Raw genomic sequence first — 22,937 nt, forward strand, 5'->3', positions numbered from 1 at the left:
AGTTCTCTCTTCTTTGAAAGTACAGAAAGCTAATCAAGCCTCCAAAGAGAGAGAGTTATTCCTATTTTCATTCAGAAATACTCCAGCATCTTCTTCTCTTGGACAACATCTCCACTCACCATGAAGTAGAACTGCTCCGTCTCCTGCTGGTTGGCCCTCCTCTTGGCGATGCTGGGCTTGCTGAGGTACGTCTCCGACACAGTGGACTTGACCGACTCCGTTGATCGGCTGTGGTGGAAACACTCGGACACGTCGTAGTCTTCAATGGTCACCATGTCCTGGATCGTGGTCAGGGTGGCCTCCGACGTCTTCTTGATCTGGAGACACGAAGAAAGAACGTGTGAAGAAGCGTTGAAGAATTGCAAAAACTAGTCCGCTTAACACCCAGATGTCATCTCTTCACTATCACAACATTATCAACCCAGCATACCAAAGCGACTTTATCATTGCACTCCCTAAAAACCTCTCTCGCTATCCCATGACACCATGAAAAATGCAGGCGATTTCTGACAAGATGCAAGTTTCTGGAAATCCAGCAACCTGAACATGACTCGCAGCCAAAGCAGTCTATTTGTATGCACTCAGAGGGGCTCGAGGTGAACAGTGTCTGCTGGAGATGGTAAATTCAGTCGCAGGCTTTTAAGATGAGTTTCCATAGCCGCCTCTTCCCTGTCAACAGGAGTGCTTCTGCCGGAGCTTAGAAACGTCAGGACTTTGCAGAGCATGCTTCCCCCCCACACACACTTACTGCGAAAGGTGTCCAGCCAGTGAATGTGCAGCAGGCCATGACTGCGTCCAGTATATGATAAGATAACATAAGGTGATAGAGGATGTGACAAAAATGCAAGATCAAATGAGCTGGTAACAGCTCCATAAAAGTTAAAGAGACCAAAGCAAATACAAATTGATGAAGAACTTGCACTCCACAGTGACGGTACAATGGAGTATTAGGCCCACTGTGGGTACAACTGAGACGTCAAGAATAAAGAATATGATAATGTTATAGGAATGAAGTTGTAATTTGATAAACAATAATAGTGTTGGAATGGAGTTGTACCTTTTACAAAGAAAGAAGAAAGAGGTGAGAACTTTCTAAAATAACAACGGGTCACGGTCACGCTAGCAGCTCCGGGAAGCTTCCCTTCAGCATTGCCGTTCTTTGAGCTAAATACGAACATCAGCTTGGCAAAAAAAGCTTCAAGTGACACTGAAAATGCTAACAAGCTGATGTTTACCATGTCCTCATCATAGATACCAGCAATACTTTGATCAAATCAAAATTGTGACCCGATAATAGATAACCTGATAATGATAGTATGTACTAAACATCATGACAATCTATCCAATTATTGAGATATTTCAGTCTGGACCAAAGTGGTGGACAGACTGTCATCATGAGGCAAAACAAATCATTATATGGAACTTTATTCTCAAAGTTGACTTCTTTCTGTCGCTAGGCTGCCTCTTATATTCAATGATATGATGGTGATCTACACAAAAAGGTAAAATTAAACAAATGTCCTTCATTTATTCTAATTGCACGTATGAGCGAAGACGTTGTGGAAAGATATAAAAATTGCAGAACAAGGAGATCTAGGATGAGACAGAGAAAAAGATGAAATAAAATAAAAGGAGACAAACAGACAAGGAGGAAGAGTCTAGAGACTGTGGAGCATGTGAGCATGAATCACTGATGTGGAAAAGCTGTAGAAGGAAAGAGGCCATGCTGATGTAGAAACACCAACTGACGGAAAAATTCAGCAAAACGCCTTCCTTCATTCAACAGAGACACTCTGGTGAGGACAGAGGCGCTGCTACCGTAGCAGCTCAGCTGTGTGTTCACCAGGTCAAGGACACCCCGAGCGACACGCAGCTGGAGGTCCTCCTAATTATCGTTAATGGTCAGGAGGACCCCCCACTCAGAGGTAGTGACCCCGTCTCTTAGTCATTAAGTAAGTCTGACCTCAGTGCTAATGAAAGAACATGGCGGATTCCTTGTGTGACTATTATACACGCTGAGACAACACTAGATTGACTTGTTTCTTTAAACCGCTTCACCTGTGACTCATTTGTGCTGAAAGGCAAGGTGGACTTCATCTCTTTCATGTGTTACACTGATGGATTACAGTGCTGACACACATGCTCGAGCACACAATGTGGATGTAGCAAGTGTCATCCATCCAAATGTGAAGCAAAAAAAAACACACACACACCGCAGGTTGGAACACGACTAATGACAGCGTGGAAAAAGGAAACGGGGGATTCTGCGATCGTAAAACTTTTTTAAAAACATCGGCTTGTCTTGAGACAACAGCTGGGGGTTATTATTTGGTGATCAAAGGAGTGATCGTCTGCACAAAAATGAAAAATGACCCGCTGCCTTCAATAGACGGGAGAAAACAGAGAAACTACACTCACACCATCACTTTACATGTATGCACTGTGGTTTTATTCACGACAGGTGCCAACCAAAGGTAACCCACTACGACGTACAGCCATTAGTTACACGCTCTGGGTGTGTTGGGCCTCTCTCTCTCTCTCTGCTGTATCCCTGGCAGTCTCATCCCGCTTGGCTCCCGTGGAGGCGAGAGGCCCAGCTGTCATCATGAAGACAGGAGCCATGCATGCGAGAGAATCGCTCCCAGTGAAAAAGCTGTTGAGTTTATCCATTATTCAGCAGACGAATAGTTACCAGTGTTCACTGCTGGGCTCAATTACAACGGAGCTCTTAGAGAGAGACTCTGCCCATTAGTCCCTGTGGCTGCACAACAGACCTGGAGAAAGTCCCCGGGATCGAATTAAAGTTGGTTTATCCTCAATAAAGAACCATGACTCGTGTATTTCCTGTGTTGCTACACAGACAGCGCACCAGTACCCGGCGCTAAGCATCAGTCGGACTTATTTACAGTCGTCAATCGCTGGACTGAAAACAACATAATTCCATTCTCCGCACTTTAAAATCGATGTTGTTCTCGGCAGCATCACTAACAGTTACTGCAACATCCATCATCACAGGTCAAAGGGCAGACTGCTGTCCATAGCGTTCAACATACTATGAAGGAGGTGTGTAATCTGTAGATCATCCCGCTATGAGCACACACACACACACACACACACACACACACACACACACACACACACACACACACACACACACACACACACACACACACACACACACACACACACACACACACACACACGCTTTGATGTGCCTCCCTGAGAGAAGACAATAACTCCCTGCAAAGGCGATGGTATTAGATTGCCGGGAAACGTCTTGAGAATACAAACGAGGAAGAAGATTAGCATGTGTGAGCTCTGGTTCACACGGAGGCAAATGAGATCTAAATGGCGAGATTATTAAACGAGATGAACCACGCCGACTGACGAGCTGAAATGAACGGCGTCCTCTGAGAGCAGACTTTTTTTAATGAAAAAAATTTCAATTGTCGTTTCTGCAGTGAGGCACCCAGCAGGGCGATGTTAACCCCAACCCGTTAGTAAGAGTGGGGATCCAGAGTCCCCCCCCCCCCCACCCACCACTGATGCAGAGTAAATTATTCAGCAATGTTTTCTTTCACTGTTTCACGGGAGTCAAAGAGGTTTGAGGAAACAGCTGCGCTTCTATTAAGCGCTGGCCTGCAGCCTTTCCTGGCCGGATAAAGACAGACTCTTTTTCTCTCTTGTACATTTGACAGTCGTGCTTGTAGGTCGTCACAGCGCTTTGAAAGTTCATTTTTTTCAAGGATGTATCTGGCACGCTGTGCCCGGGAAGAGAGGCCATCTGGTGATCCTAACACAAGGCAGCAGCGCCCTCCAATTCTGACCCACCAGGACATCCGCTCCAGTGAGGCAGGCGGACAAGGACATGAAGCAAGCGGGGCTTGTCATCATAGCCACACGCACGCACGCACGCACGCACTCACGCACGCACGCACGCACGCACACGCACACGCACACGCACACACACACACACACGTAATAAGGACAAGGCCCAAAAATACAGGTATCCTATCCACCGCCATTCATTCCATCTGATGTATTTTCAGTCAAATTCAAAGTGTCGACAATATGATCTAAAGGAATCTGAAGTAACAGTGGATGTAGAGGAAGTTGAGTGACATGCTCCCGTGTCTCTGTTAGTCTTTGTAGCTGAATAAAAGAGAGAGAGTGCACTGATGTGGAGGGAGGGAGAGAAACAGAGGATGAAGACAGACGGCAGTGAGGGCTCATAGAGGGGTGGAGGGTTAGACGGACGGGATTGCACTCTGTGAAACTGTGGCAGTAAGGCTGAGCGATAATTCAATATGATAATGATGATGACTGTGTGATGAAATCATACAGCGTGATACACAATTACGTTGTCTAAATTGATAATAACAAGCACACACTCAAATCTCTCAAAACAATCTGATTATTTTGCACTAAAGTTCTTAATAAAATGAGAAAATCCTTTTCATTTGTCAAGTATTTCATTCAAACCAGAGACTATAAAACCATGAGGTCATTCCATATAGACTATTTGTATACTTATTAAAAAACATGCTGTGCTGTGATATATATCGTTATCAAGATATGAAATCACCGTTTGATGATTTTGTCCATATCACCCAGCCCGACGGCAGTCATGGTATTTCTACCCTAACGGGTTTCATTTTAAATAAAACAAACAAACAATGTAGCGATACTCAAGCGTGCTGCAGACAGATTAAAACAATACAGCGAGAGATGCAGAGACGCAAATAAAAGCGAGAATTCTACCGATGGGAACTGAAATGGAGGCTTCACAGAGAGGGTTTGATGGCTACCTGCAGGGCATGAGAGACAGGAAAATACAGTGTGTGTGCGTGTGTGTGTGGGGGTTCATATGCAACAAAAACTTTGATTCTTCAGAGATCATCAGCAACTATTCCTCTGTCTCACCTTGGATGACTTCTGGCAGAAGTTAACTTTCTTTTTAGTAGCTTTAGAGCTCTGCAGATGTCAGCTTCTTGTAACCAACAAATAGCAGCATGACAGAACTCCTGCATCTCTGGCAGACAACAACGCCGCAGCGGCAGAGAACAGTTGTGACACATCTAAACCCCACAAGACACAAATACCTGTGTAAGCGAGATGCACCCATCAATCAAAACCGCCCCTTTGTCAGCTGATTGGTCAAGACCGCTGACCAGCTGATCAGTGTCATATATCACATTTTTTTTGACTAGTCAAATATAAGTGGTTTCATGGCGCATCATATAGCGGCACAGGCCAGAACGTCACACACACACACACACACACCGACACACACACCATGTGTTCGGTGTGGAAGTTCTTCAACATACGTGAAGGCGACATAAAGCTTGTAATTTGTAACAGTCAAAAATAAGCCATAGGAACAACCAACAACCTTTACACATTTGGAGCGACTACCTGTTATGTTATGAACATCCAATTGAATTTAAATTTTCCATGAAAGAAAATAAAATGTAAAAGAATGTATTCGCATGGTATCAAATGAAAGAAACGTTCTTAGAATGAAAGAAAATCAGAAATCGGCGGGTCAGACTTTTAAAGAATTGGAAATCGGAATTTGCCAAGCAAATTACAATCGCTGCGTCTCTGCTGCGGCATGAGTTTGATTGTTTTTGCGCTGCTTTACCTCTTCGTTCTCTATCTTCAGGGTAGCCAGGCGAGACTGAAGCTGCTGGAACCTCAGGATGAGCTCTCCGTTCACCGCTGGCTGCACTGAGATCTGACACACCTGGATTTAAAAAAAAATACAACAGAAATACATCGTCAATGATCAGGAACCCGCTGAAGGAACATTAGGCCACGTAACCTCTGGTTCAAACAAGTCGCAGGAGTCCAAATTCTTCTTCAATTGCAGAGCAGTGACTAAATGTTGTTGTGTGGCTGTCTGCAGACATGATATCAGCGTTGGTAGTGCTCGCCAAACAGTAAAACTCTGAACACATGTTGAGCTACATGACTGCAGGGGGAGAATTAACAGATGATTTGTCAAATTCTGTGGCCCATAAAACTTGATCCGGCAGCACAGACGCAGTAAAACGCTGCACTTAAGCCACAAAAATCAGACCTCATCAAGTCTGAGACTTTTTTTAATCAACTCCAAATTCACTTCCATGTTATTTTTTTACAGTGGATGACTTTGAAACAAAGCATACTCATATGAGTATGGTATATTCTTGCAGGTTTCTTTCTCCTCTTTAGTTCAGTTTCATCGTCTCAGCTAAATGTGGTCCGAGCTACGTACGTACCTCGTCTCCCATATGAGACTGGAACTCGAATTTTGCCGGTGGGCAGAAGGCCGTGGGGAACATCTCCATGAACCTCTGTCGGTCGCTCCGTGGGTCCAGACTGTCCACGGCGTTCTCTATGATGTCAAGACCCTCGTGGCGTGACGTCTCGAGGTTGTATTCGGCGGACAGGTAGGTGCGCAGGGCCCGGTTCAGACTGGAGTGGTACCCCAAATCACAGCACTGGAAGAGAGCAAAGAAGAGGGTCGACGGGATCCTACAGGTCTCATGATGCACAAACACGAGACTGATAACTAAACTATTACTTCATTATTGTCATTGACAATCTGCTGATTATTTATCTATGAAGACAAATACATTCCTTGAAGTCCAAGCTACAGCTTGTTTTGTTGATCAACTGTCCAAAACCCCAAAATGATTGATAAACAATCACGAAAGACAAATAAAAACATTAGAAAATCACACATGAGAATCTGTAACATGCATGAAAATGTATTAAATGATTAAAATGATTTTCTGTCGATGGACTTTCACTTCTCCAATCCAAGTCACTAAAGCTTTCTGTTGCTGTTTAAGGATTGTTTAAAAGTTGTTCTGTTCATGAACACAGCAGGAAAACAAGCCAATAATTCCATATGGTCAGTGCAAACATAATTAAAGCCTTAAATCATATGAGCAAATGTACCTTTAATTGACCGATATATGGTCAAAGAATAGAGATGGACCTTTAAAGAAGACAAGATTCCATCGTAAACAGTCCTGCACTTTCTGAGTCAGCAGTGTTGCCTCTGTGTTACGCAATGTTACCTCAATGTTAATGAATGTTACCTCCAGGAACTAATGCTGAGTTTTAATAACTAGAAGCTTGGCCAAGGTCTCTCCTGGGAAGACACACAGGCCCCAGGCACCCAAACAAACAAACAAAACACACACACACACAAACGTGACCTGAGTGATAGGCTAAACAATACCAGTACCAGCCACCTTGTACACTTTGTTTTTGACTATAAAAAGTCCCCTTCATCAATAAACAAATGTGTGTGAGCCTGCACAATACAGCTCGCGCATCGCCGCGCATCGACACACACCCACGCCCCCCCCGGTGCGAGGAAGGCTAGTGAGCAAAGCAGAGAGAGGGGTAATTTCACCGCACAGCATGCCTCTGAATAGAGGCTGCATTTCTCCTTCAGTCCTGTCTAGAATATAAAACCCCAAAACGCTAGCTAAAAACATGGCCTTCTCCCATTTCCTTAGAAATGCTGCAGCAGATGACACGGTGAGTTTATTTCTCTAACAAGGTGATTATTATAAATAAGTCGTGTTTATTGGTCCGGTAGCAGAATGGAGTGAGGAGCCACAGCTGTACATGACGACAACAAAGAACACTTGGTTTGAAAGTCACAGTCCACTCAAAGTCTAAGCGATGTGGAAACATATTCCAGGCAGTGACAAAGTGTCAGCAAAACACAGTAGAACTGAATATAATGTGGGTTTTCAATAATGACATGAGGAGAAGTTGTTTTTTTTAGTTTTGATCACAAAAGTTAATAAGCTGCTTTAATTTAGTCCTACACTGTAATTTCCATCCCACAGTCTGGTGTCCTCGGATCTCTTTTATAATCAGGCCTAGCTGCTAAAGTCATCAGCCTCTCCTTCTGTGATGATCTTAAATCTATTCTAAAAAAAGTCTGTGAAAAATAAAAGGCTCTCCTGCGTGAGGAGCACAGAGAAACAAAATAAAATCTACCTCAGGTGTCTGCAACTTGTGTGTTCTGTTTATGCAAGGATGTCCTCAGCAAAAACTGTTCCCCGTCTCATTGGAGACAAACAAGCCGGGGCTGAAGATGAAGCTGCATCCAGAACGGGGCTGACAAAAGCATGCGGTTTTATACTCACATCAATTAAGTCCGACAAGTCGTGGATGTAGTATTTGAAAACGGAGGAGTTCGACGCATCCAGTGTCAGCAGGTACTCGTTCCGCGCTTTGATCGACTTCAGCTTGTTCTCAGAGTACTTGGCTTGACGCTGATGAGGAGAATCAGAGGCGTAGAATGAGAAAAAGACAACAACAGAGCGAGGATGAATTTAATGAGCAGAGAATTGCCTTTTTGACAAGTGATTGTGCTTTTATGTCTCCAAGCTGAGACTGGATTAGTGGCAAAACAACAGCTTTAATAAACACTGGAGGAGAAACGAGTTGCATTATGTTTAAAAATAGCAAAAGAGCAACCAGAATGAAAAAAAAGAAAAGCCTAAACTAAAAGCAGCCTGCATCCTTCACTTCAACTAGGAAACCTCAGTGTGAGCCATCTGTCTTTATGCTACACTTCCTCACTACCAGACAAACACAAGGCTGGTAGTGAGTCACCATCCACTGACCAATGGGCTCCGACAAGTTTGTATTTTAACACTTCCCAAATGCATTCCAGGAAGAGTCGTGTTGAAAAAGCCATTGAATCATTTTGTCAGAGAGATTTAACAGAAAGCTGTTCTGAGAAAACAAAGGCGGCTCTTTGGCTGCGACAATGCTTTCAGTGTGTTTTCCTTTACTTGGGTCAGCAGGACATCGGTGAAAAGGCTGCGAAGTTTTCGAAAATCAGATATTTTGTTGTGTTCAAGACAACTCGATGAAAAAGAAAATGGTGCGTCTACTAACCAACTAAATTTCAATGCTGTTGTCCAAACTGGATTTAAAAATGTTCTCTACTAAATTCTACCTTCTCTTTCATCTTCTCGATCTTCTTCACAGAGCTGCGTCTCTGGTATTTGTCTTCCATTCGGATGCTGAAGACCTGCTCTCCCCTGCCGATCTGCTTCTCCTCTTGCTTCTCCGCCTCCTTCAGCTTGCTCTCGGCGCTGATGCTCTCCGAGTGGTACATGTGGTAGGTCTTCATCACCTGGAGACAAACAAACGTGTCAATAAGCTGCAAAGAAAAATATTTTACAAGGCCTGTCTGTAATCATTTTCCTGTTCAAGATTGGCAAAAGGCAGCGTCCTGAAACCGGCTGCGTCGGTGTGAGTTTCAGGTCACTTCCTGCGAGGTCAAAGGTCAGAGTAATCCATCTTTATAGTCAAGACCAATCTTTTATAACCCACAACTAAGGCTTCCATCCTTTGACCTTCTCATTCATCACAGATCGACTCATCTCACAGCAGGAGGTTCGCCACAAACCAGAGCCAGATTCTCTGCAGCCTCTTTATCTGATGCTCACACAACCACAACCACCGCAAATCACTGCAGCTAAATCCAACTTCACTGATCTGTGTTTGGAGAAGATTTGGGTTGGTCCTCTGGTTTTCACATGAGGTTATTAAGACAGAGGTCGACTGCTCTTTGAGTGACGATTCAGCTCTCGCCTTTGCAGTCGATACAAGTCAAGACAATGGGATTATCAGCACTTTATAATAAATGGCTTTACATTCAAATGTTTCCGTCCTGTGTTGCACTTTGCTGGCTCGAGCGTTTGGTATTTATTTCTGGTTCACATGTTGCAGCATATGCTTCTTATACACCTTCACGGTGAGCGGCTGATTAGAACTATTTCCTCAAGTTTGAGTCATCACCTCAAGAGACAGCGTTACTCATACAGTCTCCATGGACCCCTTAGACTGTGACTCAATCGTTAAGTAGCAGGTAGACCACAAAACACAAACAATGAGTTCTTCAAGAGAGCCGAGTGATCATTAATGTGTTATTATGAACACTGGCTCACGTCGTCGGGAAAACGGACACAGATGAACCACTGGCTGTGGGAGAAATGTTGTAGTCCACGATGCCATTATGAGGTCATCAGCAAGAGAACCCCAACACATGCATTCAAATGAACAATTAGCATGTATAGATGTTATATTACATAACTATACGGACTCCAGTAGAAAGTAGCGTCCCACCTAGACACTGCAGATTATTTTCCCAAACAGAATTCTGGTGTTGGGTGTGCAAGAATAAAACTTCACTATCAAGAGGAAACTGCATTAATCAAATGTTTTGGAGCCGCCAACTTGCAAAGTACCAACTGCAAAATACAAGCCAACTTCTAACATCCTTCTGTAAAGGTACACGAGCCTGGGTCCATGGCAGCTGGCAAAATGCGAAAAGGCAGAAAATACATTCAAACTCACAGGAAAAGGGGGCAATATAGAGCACCCGTGGTTTAACCTGGAATTAACCAAGTCCAACAAATTACAGCTCCAAAACCGATATATGCAGTCACTCGTCTGCACAAGACCTCAACTTCAGTACGAATAGAGACTCACCCATCTCAAAAGCTAAACATCGTTCGCCCAAACAGAGTTATTTCTGTACGAGTGGAACAACGAAGCAAAGCCTGGTTTGTCTGGAGCCCTTTTGCCTTTGGTGGGGTTTGGCCTAACTGGAACCAGTTTAGAGATGGGTGACTGACCTTGGGTCCTGTACGCCTCACTTACTGGTCTGGAGTCTGCCACTGCAGTGTTTACTTTGGTGTTCCTTTTAGAGGGACATATTTAGAGACGGAGCAGACCTGTTATTTCATTGGCGGAGGTTGACATTGGGACTGTGGCTGTCTGATGCAATAGCTACTCGGTGTGTCTGTGTGTGTGTGTGTGTGTGTGTGTGTTCACGCATGTGTCTTCCCACAGGGGGCTAAACCAGTTCAAATGTGGAGTGTGGACTGTGGTGAGAGTGACACACATTGAGCTTGGAGTAACACGTTTGTTGTGTTTGGAGCAGCGCGGCCATCGACTGGAAGTGTAACCACTGTAATCCTCTATGGCGAGTAACTGCAGGCTGTATGAGCAAGCTCAGCTGCTTCTCACTCAAACTCTGGGGAAGCGACAACAACTGCCTCCACTTGTATCTTCCCAGGTTACCATGATGATCAATGAGGAGGCTCAACACAGTGACATTGATCAGTAGGAAGGAATGACAAGATTGAGGGATGACACAAACACACAGATTAACAGCATGGCTCTAATGTATTCGTTTCTCTGTTTGTCATTGTTGATGCCTGTGAATGACCTAAAGTAGCTCAGATCACACTGTAAACCCATATTAGCCATTATATATATATATATATATATATATATATATATATATATCAACACGGCCTCTAAACCATCCAGTCATCTTGTCTAAGAATACACCAGCACCTGATTGTCCAACAACAACTTAGCCAGCAGGCCAGCAGGGCTGACTGGGGCGATTACCACAGTGGAATCAGCTATTTATTCATGGTTTTAAATACCTTTCTCCACTAAGGTCAGAGCGTCACACAGACAACTACTTACAGCAAAGGCATTGGACAGAAAAACAAGACGTTGATGGTCTGGTGAAATGTTACCAAGCCCTTCCCCCAAAATAATTCATCCTCTGGGTTCAAAGGTCTGCAGCCACTGCTACGTTTAACATTGTGCGATTCTCAATGTATATATACACACACAGCGGGTAACTCTGTAAGCCAGTGGTCCAAGGCGCATACCATGCAATCAACACATGCCTGATTCAATTCCAACTGGGGACCTTTGTTGCATGTAATCGCTCTCTCCCCAGGCTTCTCATCTGTCTCTGTAAACTTTTGAATGAAGAATGCAAAAAAAGAAGTAAGCGTCTTTTTTTTTGTTTAAGTAAATGTATCCACAAGTTGCTATTTGGCTCCAACCGCCTGGTGTGGCTTTGTAGGAGTTTGTTTTGAAGAGCAAGAAAACTAAGTTGATGAAAGCCATTCAAAAAAGAGAACATGAACTGTAATGAGTCACGCGAACATAATGTTTATACTTCAGTTTGAATTTCCGGTTCATTTGGTAACGTTTCTTTTTTTTTTTTTTTGCTGTAAAAGAGATTAGACAGACTTTCCCTACAGTTTGAGCAATCACTTTGGTGGTTGTCTATTTGCTTCAAAGTTTAATATTTGATCCTTCAGACACCTTTAAGCTCCAGGGTTTAAGACTCCAAGCTGTCGTAGATATTACAAATAGTTTGAAGTTAGGCAGCTCACAGCTGTAAACCAGTCTCAACCGCAGCAAAGACCGATGTACTTGCATTCGTTAAAAAAGTCATTACTACTTACTGTGTATAGCTCATTAAGGACCTTCATTAAGTCTTCCTGGAGCTGAAAGGCTATTTCCTTGCTCTGAAAAAAAGAAACAAACAATGAGACCATTACAACAAATCAGTAAAATACAATGAAATGCATAAAAAGAGTTTCCCCAAACTAAAAACATAGTGTATACCCCATTTAAAATCAACATAAATTAACGAATCTCCATTATAAAAACACAGAAGCAACTACTTTCATTGAACTGAAACTTGACACGTCTGTTAAAAGCACCCAGTTACTGTACATTAGGTTTTATACAAATGGGGTGGACAAGGACCAGACATTGACCCGGGGTTTGAACGGTACAAATACAAAACAGAACAGTGGATTTATCATCCTGTGTCAAATACAAGGTTGCTGAGTGGAAGTGGTATCCGTGTCACGACGGCCTTTCCACTCAAATCATCGAACGCAGCTCGAGTTTCACCGTCCACATGCTCAACTCATTATCTGGTTTCTACGCCTCAACCTGAAAGACTTTTCCCAAATATGTTAACTCAATCAGCCGCGCCACAAGGCTGACTCAGTAATACTATTACACACACACGCCCACATTAATGCACCTCACGGTTGTGGGATACAGTTTAACAGTGAAGCTGTGATGGATTTAGAGGGGCTTTAACTATTCATTTTACTGTGGAGCGCTCATATTTCCCTCACATTGACTCACATGTTTATGGGATTATGAGTCATGACAATGAATTTTTGATCTCTCTAATACAGTTGATACCACGCTCTGCTACCTGGATGATGTTACGGCCTCGTCCCGCACTCCAGGTCTTTCTCTAACCCAATTATCCTCAGACAAATCTCATTCTGGGAGCCACTCCCAGGCAAAAGGCTGTAAGAGAGTTCTGTGAGGGTATTGAACCGCCTAGTGTGGTGGGATAGATTAGATAGAGCGGTGGTGTACCTCGGATCAAGAATGGGGTGAATTGCATTTTTAAAAAGGACAATTAAAAAGGCAAGAAAGTATAAGACTACAAGCTAGCAAACATGGACGTAAATAATGCAGGTTTTAAAATATGAAACAGTGTTCACTGAGAAAGGAAATTTATTCGGTGCGGTTGCTAGATAAACACAACTTTTGTTTGTTTTTAAGAGAACCCAGCAGGGTGTCCACCGGGTCCCTTCAAGAGATGCTGCTTTACGCAGAGAGTGCACAATGGTTGGTAGTTGGGGGGGAAATGGAGGAAAACTTTTGAAAGTACATGGGGTTGCTTTTTCATAAACAGGATTTATGAAAATTGTATAATGGTTGCAAGCAGAATGTGTGAGCAGTCCAGCTAATGGTTTAAGCTGCAGGGTCCAGTGCATAGACAGAGGAAGGCTGAAGCCAACAAGCTAATTCCAGGGTCATATAATCCTAACCTCTCCAACTCAAACACACGTCTTTGTTATATTGCATGCATGTAGTTGTTCATTGCAATGATACCCCACACATTGGACATTGTAGGAGAATAGATGAGTCACCCAGCCTGTGGCCTTGCACACTTAAGGCTTCTTGTGAGTGTTGGCCACAGATAAGAGGCTCTTTAGAGGTCACACACCTCGTTGATCCAGGTCAGTTCACAAGGATTGTTCATTGTGACAAACAGTTGGACCGAATGTCTAAAAAAGGACTCTGTTGAACGGTCAACACCCAAACTGATCAAGACAAAAGCAATCTTGTGAAAAAGTGTGTGCACAAACACGAAAAATCTCCCTCTTGTTCTTCACGGGTAAAGCTGCACGATGTTCGAGAATATGAAAAGCAAAGAGGATTAGACTCAGTTACTGGCTGCCAGGCCGGTGTCTGAAATTAGAGTGTTAGAGGCAACACCTTCCCAACAACCAACACCTGGTCTGTCAGTTCCCCGATCTGTAGCTCTTACCTATTGGAGAGCTAACAGCCTGTAAGCCTGGATAACCACAGCTCTAAGCACCAAACTTGACAAGAGTCAAACTCAGGCATGTCTGAGAAAGTGAAGATACGGGAGCTACGGAAAGATCTTGGGATTTTGGTCATTTATAGTTTGATCTGGTCATTGAGTTTATAGTTGATCTGTAATTGTGTCTCCTCAAACGTGACTGTGCCACATATTAAGCCAACTGCCTATTAATTGTGGATGCTTTCACATCGTGAAGATCTTAAAGACACGGCCTCTCTCCTGTGGGGAAACCCATTAGCAACGGTCAGTTCAGAGGACAGAACCTTTGACTATCTGTCAGATCCAACACTCGTCAGCTTCTCCATTGAGAAGGCTGGGAAGTGATCCAGAGCTCAATGAAAAGCCTTCTCAGGGCTCACATGAGCTGCGAGAGAGAGAGTGAGTGAGAGAGAGAGAAGTAAAGACAAAGATGAAAGTGAAGCGACATTACATTCAAGGCATGTTTAGACCGCGCTGACCAGAAAAAGCTACACCTAACATAATGCTTTTAAGCACTCTGTGAAATAGTAGCTCCGGTCGTAGTGTCGCTACATGTAATGCACATACCTCAAATTACACGCAATGACGGCTGTTCGCGAAATGCTGTGTCGTGTAGCTCAATTCTTTGATTAAATTAGAGCGGGGGTTTCCAATTCGGTCTAATTCATTAAAAAGATCATACCATCTGTGTTCCAACCACATTAGAAGGATGAAACCGCCCCAGAGGGGAGAAACCAAGTCAGCCTTTGGAGAGTGCTGGGTTTCATATTGCCACTGACATTAATCATTGTATAAAGATGGCAGTTGTATACCCTGCGGGGCCTCTCTGTGTGTATGTGTGTGTGTGTGGTGCTCAGCATAGATCTGAGAGCCGAGTCACTGTAAAACAGTCACACGGTTAATGTACACAGTTAGCTGATGTATTTCACAAAAAACAAGCTTGGACCAAATGACATAGATCCTTTCATTTAAATGAAATAAATGTATTTGTTTTATTTCAGAGACAGCGGTCACATGGTAATGTATTGAGTAGAGAGCTGGAGTCCTTAGCTTAGTATAGAGACTGCAAACAGTGCTACACTGCTAGTCTGGCTTTGTCCAATAACTTTTAAGCAGTTTTATTTACACAATGTATCGTGTTTGTTTAACCCACACTTAATGAGGAATGTTAAAAACAACGTAAATTTGTGGTTTTAGGTTGAGGTACGCGTCCATCAGTCAACAGTTCTATGCAGCGTCTCTGGTGACGGCACAGGTTGCCAGATACCGTCATTGAGTGCAGGTTTTGGTTTCAACAACAAAAAGGTAAGGTACCAAACCTGGCAACCACACTGTGGGAAAAAGACTCGGGGTGACTGTGCACACTCATAGCTCCTGGCTGTTGATCGGCAGAAATGGCTCCATCACAAATTATTCTGCGCCAAGCTAGACACGTACTCTCTACAGAAATGAGACTAACTTAATCTCATCTCGCTCTCGGAAATTAGACGACTAAGCATATTTTTCACAATGTTTAACTGTTCCTTTGAGATGCATGTGTACCATAATCGTGGGCGAACACCCAGTGCAGGCTTCACATCAGCCATAAATGCACGCTAGGCATTTTTCATAGCAGTAATTTGGGCTCGTCATATAGGAGAAACACAGGTGTTCCTAATAACATTAAGGATGGCTCTGTTCTATTCAAGTTCTATCCCAGACAAGCCATGACATTGGGACAGTCTGCATGCACAATAACCAGCGCCCTGAAACTGAAGCAGCACATGGAAACTTAGAAAAAGTTCCAAACAGGCTGAAGCTTTGGGATCTCCACCTTGTAGCTGCAGCCACAGAACGTGACTTCCATAAATAAAACAGGGCAGAGTAAAAACAAAGAGCCGGCTGTATGAATAATGAAAACTGAATACATGTGATAAGATCTGTCCAAGCATAAAGAAAGAAAGAAAGAAAGAGAGGTCCCCTATTTGCCTTCTGTATTAAAACAAAAGAAGCTAAAATGGGGCGTTTCTAAAATAATTCGTGGCTGTGGCTTGTTTTGAAAAGCGACCACAATGCAGCCACTGAAGAAATAAATGCACATGCCCAACGGGTCAGAGAGAGGATGCTGACGACAACACCAGGGCCACTCTGGGTTACTCGACTGCTGTTCCACCTCACAGCACGAGACCTAAACATACAAGGAAGTAAAAACACAGGTCTTTGATGTGCTGGCAGGATGACAACAGTACAGCTGTCTCCTCGAAGCTGTGAGGGAGCCCACATAACACAGGGGGGGGGGGGGGGGACTTCTCTGTTGTTTGTGCCTCGTTACCGACGCTCTGCTGAGATCAAAGGATCGGGGAAGCTGTAATTAGAGGGCGAGCGGTGTCTCGGGTGTCATATGAACTGGGACCTCCCACCAGTCTGCCGTCACCTGAGGAACTGCATTACAACAACTTTAAAAAGGGGACAACTATCACACAATGGGGCTAGACACTGCAGATTCCAGAGCAATGAGGATCCAAGTGGAACAATGATAGGACTAGTGTGTGTGTGTGTGTGTGTGTGTGTGTGTGTGTGTGTGTGTGTGTACACACACTCCCCTACAGATTGTGAGCAGGGTAGTGTGCGTCTTTATTTAACATGTAAATCAGCATTGAAGGCAGTCAATCAAAGTGTGTTGAATCAGGGAAGACAACGAAAGTAACGTGTAAAACAAATGACTGAATGTGTGTTTCACATCTGGCCCCATTAGTAAAACTATAAGCCTTTAAACACTATCCAAAGGAAATGACTGCAGCAGCTTCCTGTTTGTGTGTTGGAGGGGGTCGGGTGAGTATTTAAAGACCACGCCCCCCCCCCCACATACAATCAGATGAAACCACAACCATCGAGAGACGTTAATTACTTTGCGAACAAATAAAGGAGCCATACTTTTACTTTTTGAATCTGGAGGTTACATGGTCAGGGTTTGCAGTTAAGTAGAGCGAAAAAAAAGAGAGAGAGGCGGAACAGAGATAGAAAAAGTCGCACAAGCTTAACTGACACAAAGGCGCTCCTCTGAAGGAAAGCCACTTTGTAATTTAGGCCTGTGGTCAGTTCATGGGACTCCTGTAGCATAGGAGCTCATAATCTTTTTGGGAGTTGTCGTCTTTGTGGTGGGGAAGGCAGCAGAGGCCCGGTTTCAGTCATGAAGCCACAGTCTTCAGACAGGAGAGTGGAGGCACACTGATCTGAAACTGTGGTGACCGAGGTTCTTCTGCGCTACTCTAATTCACCGAGCTAAACCGCAGGAGCCCATCAGAGTTTCATCTCATCAAACGTAAAGCTGGATAATATCTAATGTATGTATCCCGCACATCATGCAACTAAAATATACTTTGTTGTGAAATGAATGGGTTAATTGAAAGTGAAGGACTGTTTATAACACGCGAGTGACTGGAGACACCCCTGGCCGATATGACCGCCATGAGAAATCTGGATTGTGTTAGTGGAGAGTTCAAACTTCTGTTTAGTTGATCAAAGAAAAGTCACATGTGACCTCTTCTAGTCGAGGTCAGACTTCAGTACAGTACTGAGGGAGATGGAGGCAGTGAAAGAGCGACTTCAGGGGCAGAACGGATCAACAGCAGGCTACGTTCACCGCCTGTAGAGAACTGGAAATTGTATTCACTAATAAAAGTGAATGTGTTGAACATAATTCACATTAGACCAGAGTGAAATGAGGAGTGTGTTCCAATAGGTGAACGTTTAATTTGGATTCGTTATCCTTCTTGTAACCCTGCATGTTACGTCCCACATTTCTCTAGACTTTATGTTTCCAAATTCGTTGTCGTCAGCTCTTTTATTTCAAATTTCTTTCTGAATTTTTTCAGTCTGTTAATGTTTTTGGGGTCCCTGTCAGCCCAAACACCTAAAAGCCAGTTTTGTTTAACCACAAAGCACTATTTTTGACCATATTGGAAAATAACTTTAGGACCTGAAAGATGAAATCATAACTACTAGAGGTGTACTTTTTTTTGGTCATATCTCACAGATGCTTTATTCCATTATTCCTATTTTTTAGGACTTTGTCAATCAACTTGTTACTAATTACTTCATATCATTGATTTCTGTTTCTGTTTTAATTAGTGCCTTTTTTAAAATACCAATGCATTGGATCAAAAAAAGCACACAACTGTAGCCCATACAGTTTAATAGAAATAGATCAAATGTTTGTCATGGGTCCTGATTTAAAGTAGCACACACTATCATGGGGGAAGGGGCACTCTGCCACTTTAAAGGAGACAGACACTCATTTCCTCATGTGCTCTGTCTATTTTCCTTTCCCAAAATATGCGAATTAACTTTTACTTTCCTAAAACAATAATTAGATAACTAATAATATTTGAAAATAAATAATTAAATATTTCACTATGAAAGTTGTTTCTTGCGTCTACAGTAGTATATTTTGGGAGTTTACCGGTGACCCCAGTCGGCAGTCCTTGCATGTTGTTGGTAGGATGAGGGTTAAAGTGGGTTCGTTCTGGTGGTCATATAGAAATAGAAAGAATCCCCATTAAAACAAAATAGTCACGTCAGTTAGAGGTGTCACACTATTATAGTGCGTGTGTGTGTGTGTGTGTACTCCCTTAAGAATTGCCCTACCGATCATATTTAGCTGTAGTGTGATCACGCTCACCTTCTTGAGTAGCCGTGTGGAGTCCTCACTGATCTGCATGAACCTCATGATGACGTTGTTTAGGTAGATGTCACTCAGTGTTGCGTGGTCCTTACTCTCCCTCCTCACCTGGTTCAGCAGCAGGTACCAACAGTTGACGGGGGACAGCAGGTTCTGGTCTTTCCTGAATAAAAACAGGGAATCGGTCAGGTGTCAGATCAGCTGTCGAAAGATCAACGTGGAACATGAATATATCGGCTTAATCTCCGACATGTTAATAACAAGAATTAGAAACTATCCTTGTGTAGGAGAGAATTGGTTGTGTAGAATGTTTTGATGACTCAGCATTTTCTTGTGTGTCGAGTCACAATGTGCAATGCATGAATAAAGAAGAACACGCATTGTCACAGACTGAAAACCCGCTCCATGGTAATGCAGTTTAGCGGCTCATGCAGGCGCGTTCAAGTATCCGTATACGCGTTTGTGGTTCGTGTCGGTGCATTTCAACATCTCTCTGTGCGTCTGTCTCAGCTCAAACCTCTTAAGTCAATATTTGTCATTTTTGCGAGGAGATTGTGTCAGTTTCTCCACTAGCAGGAGGTCTACAAGCACCACGAGTGCACCAGGACCTGTTACAAAAGCAGAAGAGAGATGCGTCATAGGCCTCCCTTGATGTTAAATGTCCCACATACTGCTGGTTCTGGCCCTAAAAAGCTCTCCATATATTCCATGAACTACGAAATACTTTGCATCAGTGACATTTCTGGGGCAGTGCTCTTGCAATGCTCTGAGCCGAGCAGACTTCCTTCGACCAGAGAAGAGTGTGCCACAGGCTTTAAATACACTTAGTGGAATAAAGTTGGAGAAACCATGGATGTATTTCAAGTTTGAAAAGTAGAATTATGTGCGAAATGTGACAGCAGACGACAGACGAGCGAGGGAGGAGACGTCACAGCAAAGGGGAAAGATAGAGATCTGGGTGCAAAAAAAAAGGAGCGAAATAGTGGAGCATGAGAGCCGTTTCCTGTGCTGTGTGCCGGCTGCTTCCAAGCTAACTGTAGGACATTGTCCAGACCAGAGCAAACTGGGGCCCTGCATAAGCTCTGGCCTGCAGGCCGACTTCCTCTGGGTTAACCTATAACATTCCTCCTGCCTGCACAGAATATCAGTGTGTGTATATTAGGGAGAGGTGTTAAGGTGGGTCCGGGGGTCAAGTCTTGCAGGAACCATATGTAGACTCGCCTCTGCTCTCCCCTCACAGATTTAGATAGCATAGACAGGCAGCACTTGTCAACACAACAGGCGAAGCTCTGCACTCGCTCGCAAGTGACCCAGCCCTGAACTAGCATTCAGCCCATTTGCTGCAAGATAAAAATTAATAACTGACATAAACATCCCAACCAGCTGAAATGTTCCCTGAGAGTGCAAAAAAACAGGAAGCAAACTGCATTTGATAACGGCAGAGCCAAGCACGCCGACATGAAAAACATCCGAGAGCACTCGAGAGCACAGACGCTTTTCAAAGACACCAGGAAGTTGGTGGATGAAAAAAAAACTGATTTAGCTAAAAGATGCCCGGGCTACAGGACACGTGCAATGAAAGAGAAGGCTAGAAAAGGAGAAAATAAGTGGAGCAGACCCAGAGCTACAGCAGCGGGACTGCTGGACACCGCCTCACACGGACACACACAAAGAGCAATGACCATAAGTCCTTTCTGCATTATGTATCAGTTGAGTGCAATACTTACATTCCATGGCACTGAATCTAGATATGTGAAGATGGCACGCGTGTGTGTGCATATGTGTTTATTAATGCATGCTCATTTTTGCATGTGCAGATGCATAATATCCAGGTGGCCACTGACATGAAGCTGGACATCGCACATCATGAGCCTCTGCAGAAGCGCATAAAATAACCTCCTGGATTTCCAAAGCAGTCACGTGTTTAATAGATAACTTGATTGAGGACGCATAACTACCAAGGCTACATCCACACGACTACATTTCCGCATATCTTTTGGTACGTTTTACACCGAGCGCTCAAACTACTTGGGAGTATTAAAGCACCGAAAACATATTCGTGTGGCTGTAGCCTAAAACAAACCGGAGGCCTGAAGTGAAACGAGGACAGCACATGAAAACGAGGGGAGGGGACTGACATAGGCCGTGACGACAAAATAACCTCTGGGAGTTGCTTAGCCCTCATAATGGCAGGAAAATCTCTCAATGTCACCATTTCCCCCTCAGCCAGGGCAGGAACTGGGTCAGACAGACTCACAGACAGACAGGCGGTACCCCGAGGGGCTAAAACACAGGTATGAAAGAGGAAACTAATGTCCAGGGGGGACAGCGGGACGGGGCGGACACGAGTGAGGAAAAATAACTCGTTAGCAACTCTCTGGCTCCTATTAATGTGTGTTTGTGTTCTGTTCATTCACGCAGTTCAAAACCAGGAGTCACCGAGTAAACGTCATCATATGTAGCAGGATGCCGACAATGAAGGATAATCACCGCTTCAGTATGCAGGGTATTGAAGCAGCAGCCCTTATCAGCATCGGAGGCAAAATGGCAAAGTCCTCTAGTGCCCGACTGATAGTCACTGATAGGACTGAGGTCCATTAGTGAACCTCTGTGGCGGCTTTCATTGCTGCAGCACAGTGCCTGGCGTTCACCTGCAAAGTAATCGTACAGTTGCTGCTACTGTACCAAAGCAAAGTGATCACTGCTCGTCTGATTCGGGCCAATAAATCACGTAAAGAAAGGTTCAAGATGGAAATTGAAAAGCAAGCCGCAGGGTGCCAAAAGCCTGATTAGTAATTCTAATCAAGTAGTTCTGTGAATAACTTCATTCAACTGTATTCTTTGCCACTCAAGCTGAATGCGGAGGAGATTGTAACGTCTGGCTGTGTATACAGTATGCAGCCACAGCATGTTCTACAGCTTCTTTTTATCCTCGCAGACAAAGACAGGAAGTCCTTTAACCAGACACTTAATTCAGGATAAAAAGGCGCCTATTTAAGATCATCGCAGTCGCTTCCTTGGCAGTATACATAATTCAATGATTCATGTGCTCAACGTCTCCACGTCCCTCCCTAAACAAACTTTGCATAATACAGTATTTGGTTGTGTGCATGTGAGTGCATGAGTGTGTTTTTAAGAAAGAGCGAGAGAGACGGAGGAGAATGTTTGCCCACATTCGTTCCTTTGTGTGTGTGCGTGTGTGAGTTGTGCAAACAGCCACCGAAACACAAATGGACATAGCAGACCGGAATGAATGGCTCTACCACAGCCTGCCACTGAGGCCTGGACACCGAGATGTGGGTCTGTTGTTTTGTTTTCTCGCAGGAAGGAAATAGGACGACACTAGTAGAATTGAACTTTTTCCTCGCGGTCATTCACAGCCATTTATATCCAAACCCATTGATGTATCCCGCCCGAAAGCCTTTATCAACAGCTCACACAGACATGTTGCGTGTTGAACATAATGTTGAACAGCTTGTGCTTTGTAGAATTTCCTGACTCAACTTTCTAGCACCTAATTATCATTATAGTTTTAACTGGGAGTCTTTGTAGTTGTTTTTTTTTACGTCTGGTGGTAATGAAGAGGAAATAAACACACAAAGTTCTCTCCATATGTAGTTCATGTAGCGCTAGTCACATCAGTTAAAAATACAGTCTACTACATGTTACTTAAAAGGATGAGAGTGTTTTTGTCCAGGAAGCTTGACGTGTTCGCGGCTGTTAAAATGTTGTTTTGCAAACAAGTGGAGACGAACCTGCAGCAGAACAGACAGCAGTATCTTCTCAATGTGGCAAAGACACTAGGGGGCAAGACACTTGCCTAGCTGTGCCTACGGTGTATGAACGTGATAGTCTGGTGGCAGGTGTCACTTAGCCCTTGCCTTCGGTGTGTGAATGGGTGAATGTTGTAGTGTGAAAGCGCTTTGAGTGGTCGGAAAGACTAGAGAAGTGTGTGTAGTGTGTTTACACTGGACATATTATCATAGGCAATAGGCTTTATTAATAAAAAAGGAGACTCAGTCGGCT

General features: G+C 43.8%; 1 protein-coding gene across 3 annotated transcripts in view; it reads right to left on the reverse strand.

The window, feature by feature from the left end:
- srgap1a (SLIT-ROBO Rho GTPase activating protein 1a) overlaps positions 1-22,937 on the reverse strand; it is a 75,570-nt gene that overhangs the window by 22,207 nt on the left and 30,426 nt on the right. For all 3 annotated transcript variants that reach the window (XM_079163794.1, XM_079163792.1, XM_079163793.1), the window contains exons 3-9: positions 18,912-19,074; positions 12,312-12,374; positions 8,981-9,160; positions 8,160-8,288; positions 6,264-6,485; positions 5,645-5,746; positions 120-317 (exon numbers count right to left, since the gene is read on the reverse strand). In XM_079163794.1, coding sequence (XP_079019920.1) covers positions 120-317; positions 5,645-5,746; positions 6,264-6,485; positions 8,160-8,288; positions 8,981-9,160; positions 12,312-12,374; positions 18,912-19,074 — 1,057 coding nt within the window. The remainder of the gene's footprint in view (positions 1-119; positions 318-5,644; positions 5,747-6,263; positions 6,486-8,159; positions 8,289-8,980; positions 9,161-12,311; positions 12,375-18,911; positions 19,075-22,937) is intronic.

The sequence above is a fragment of the Pholis gunnellus genome, assembly GCF_910591455.1.
Source record: "Pholis gunnellus genome assembly, chromosome: 7".
In the NCBI taxonomy this organism is placed as follows: Eukaryota; Metazoa; Chordata; class Actinopteri; order Perciformes; family Pholidae; genus Pholis; species Pholis gunnellus.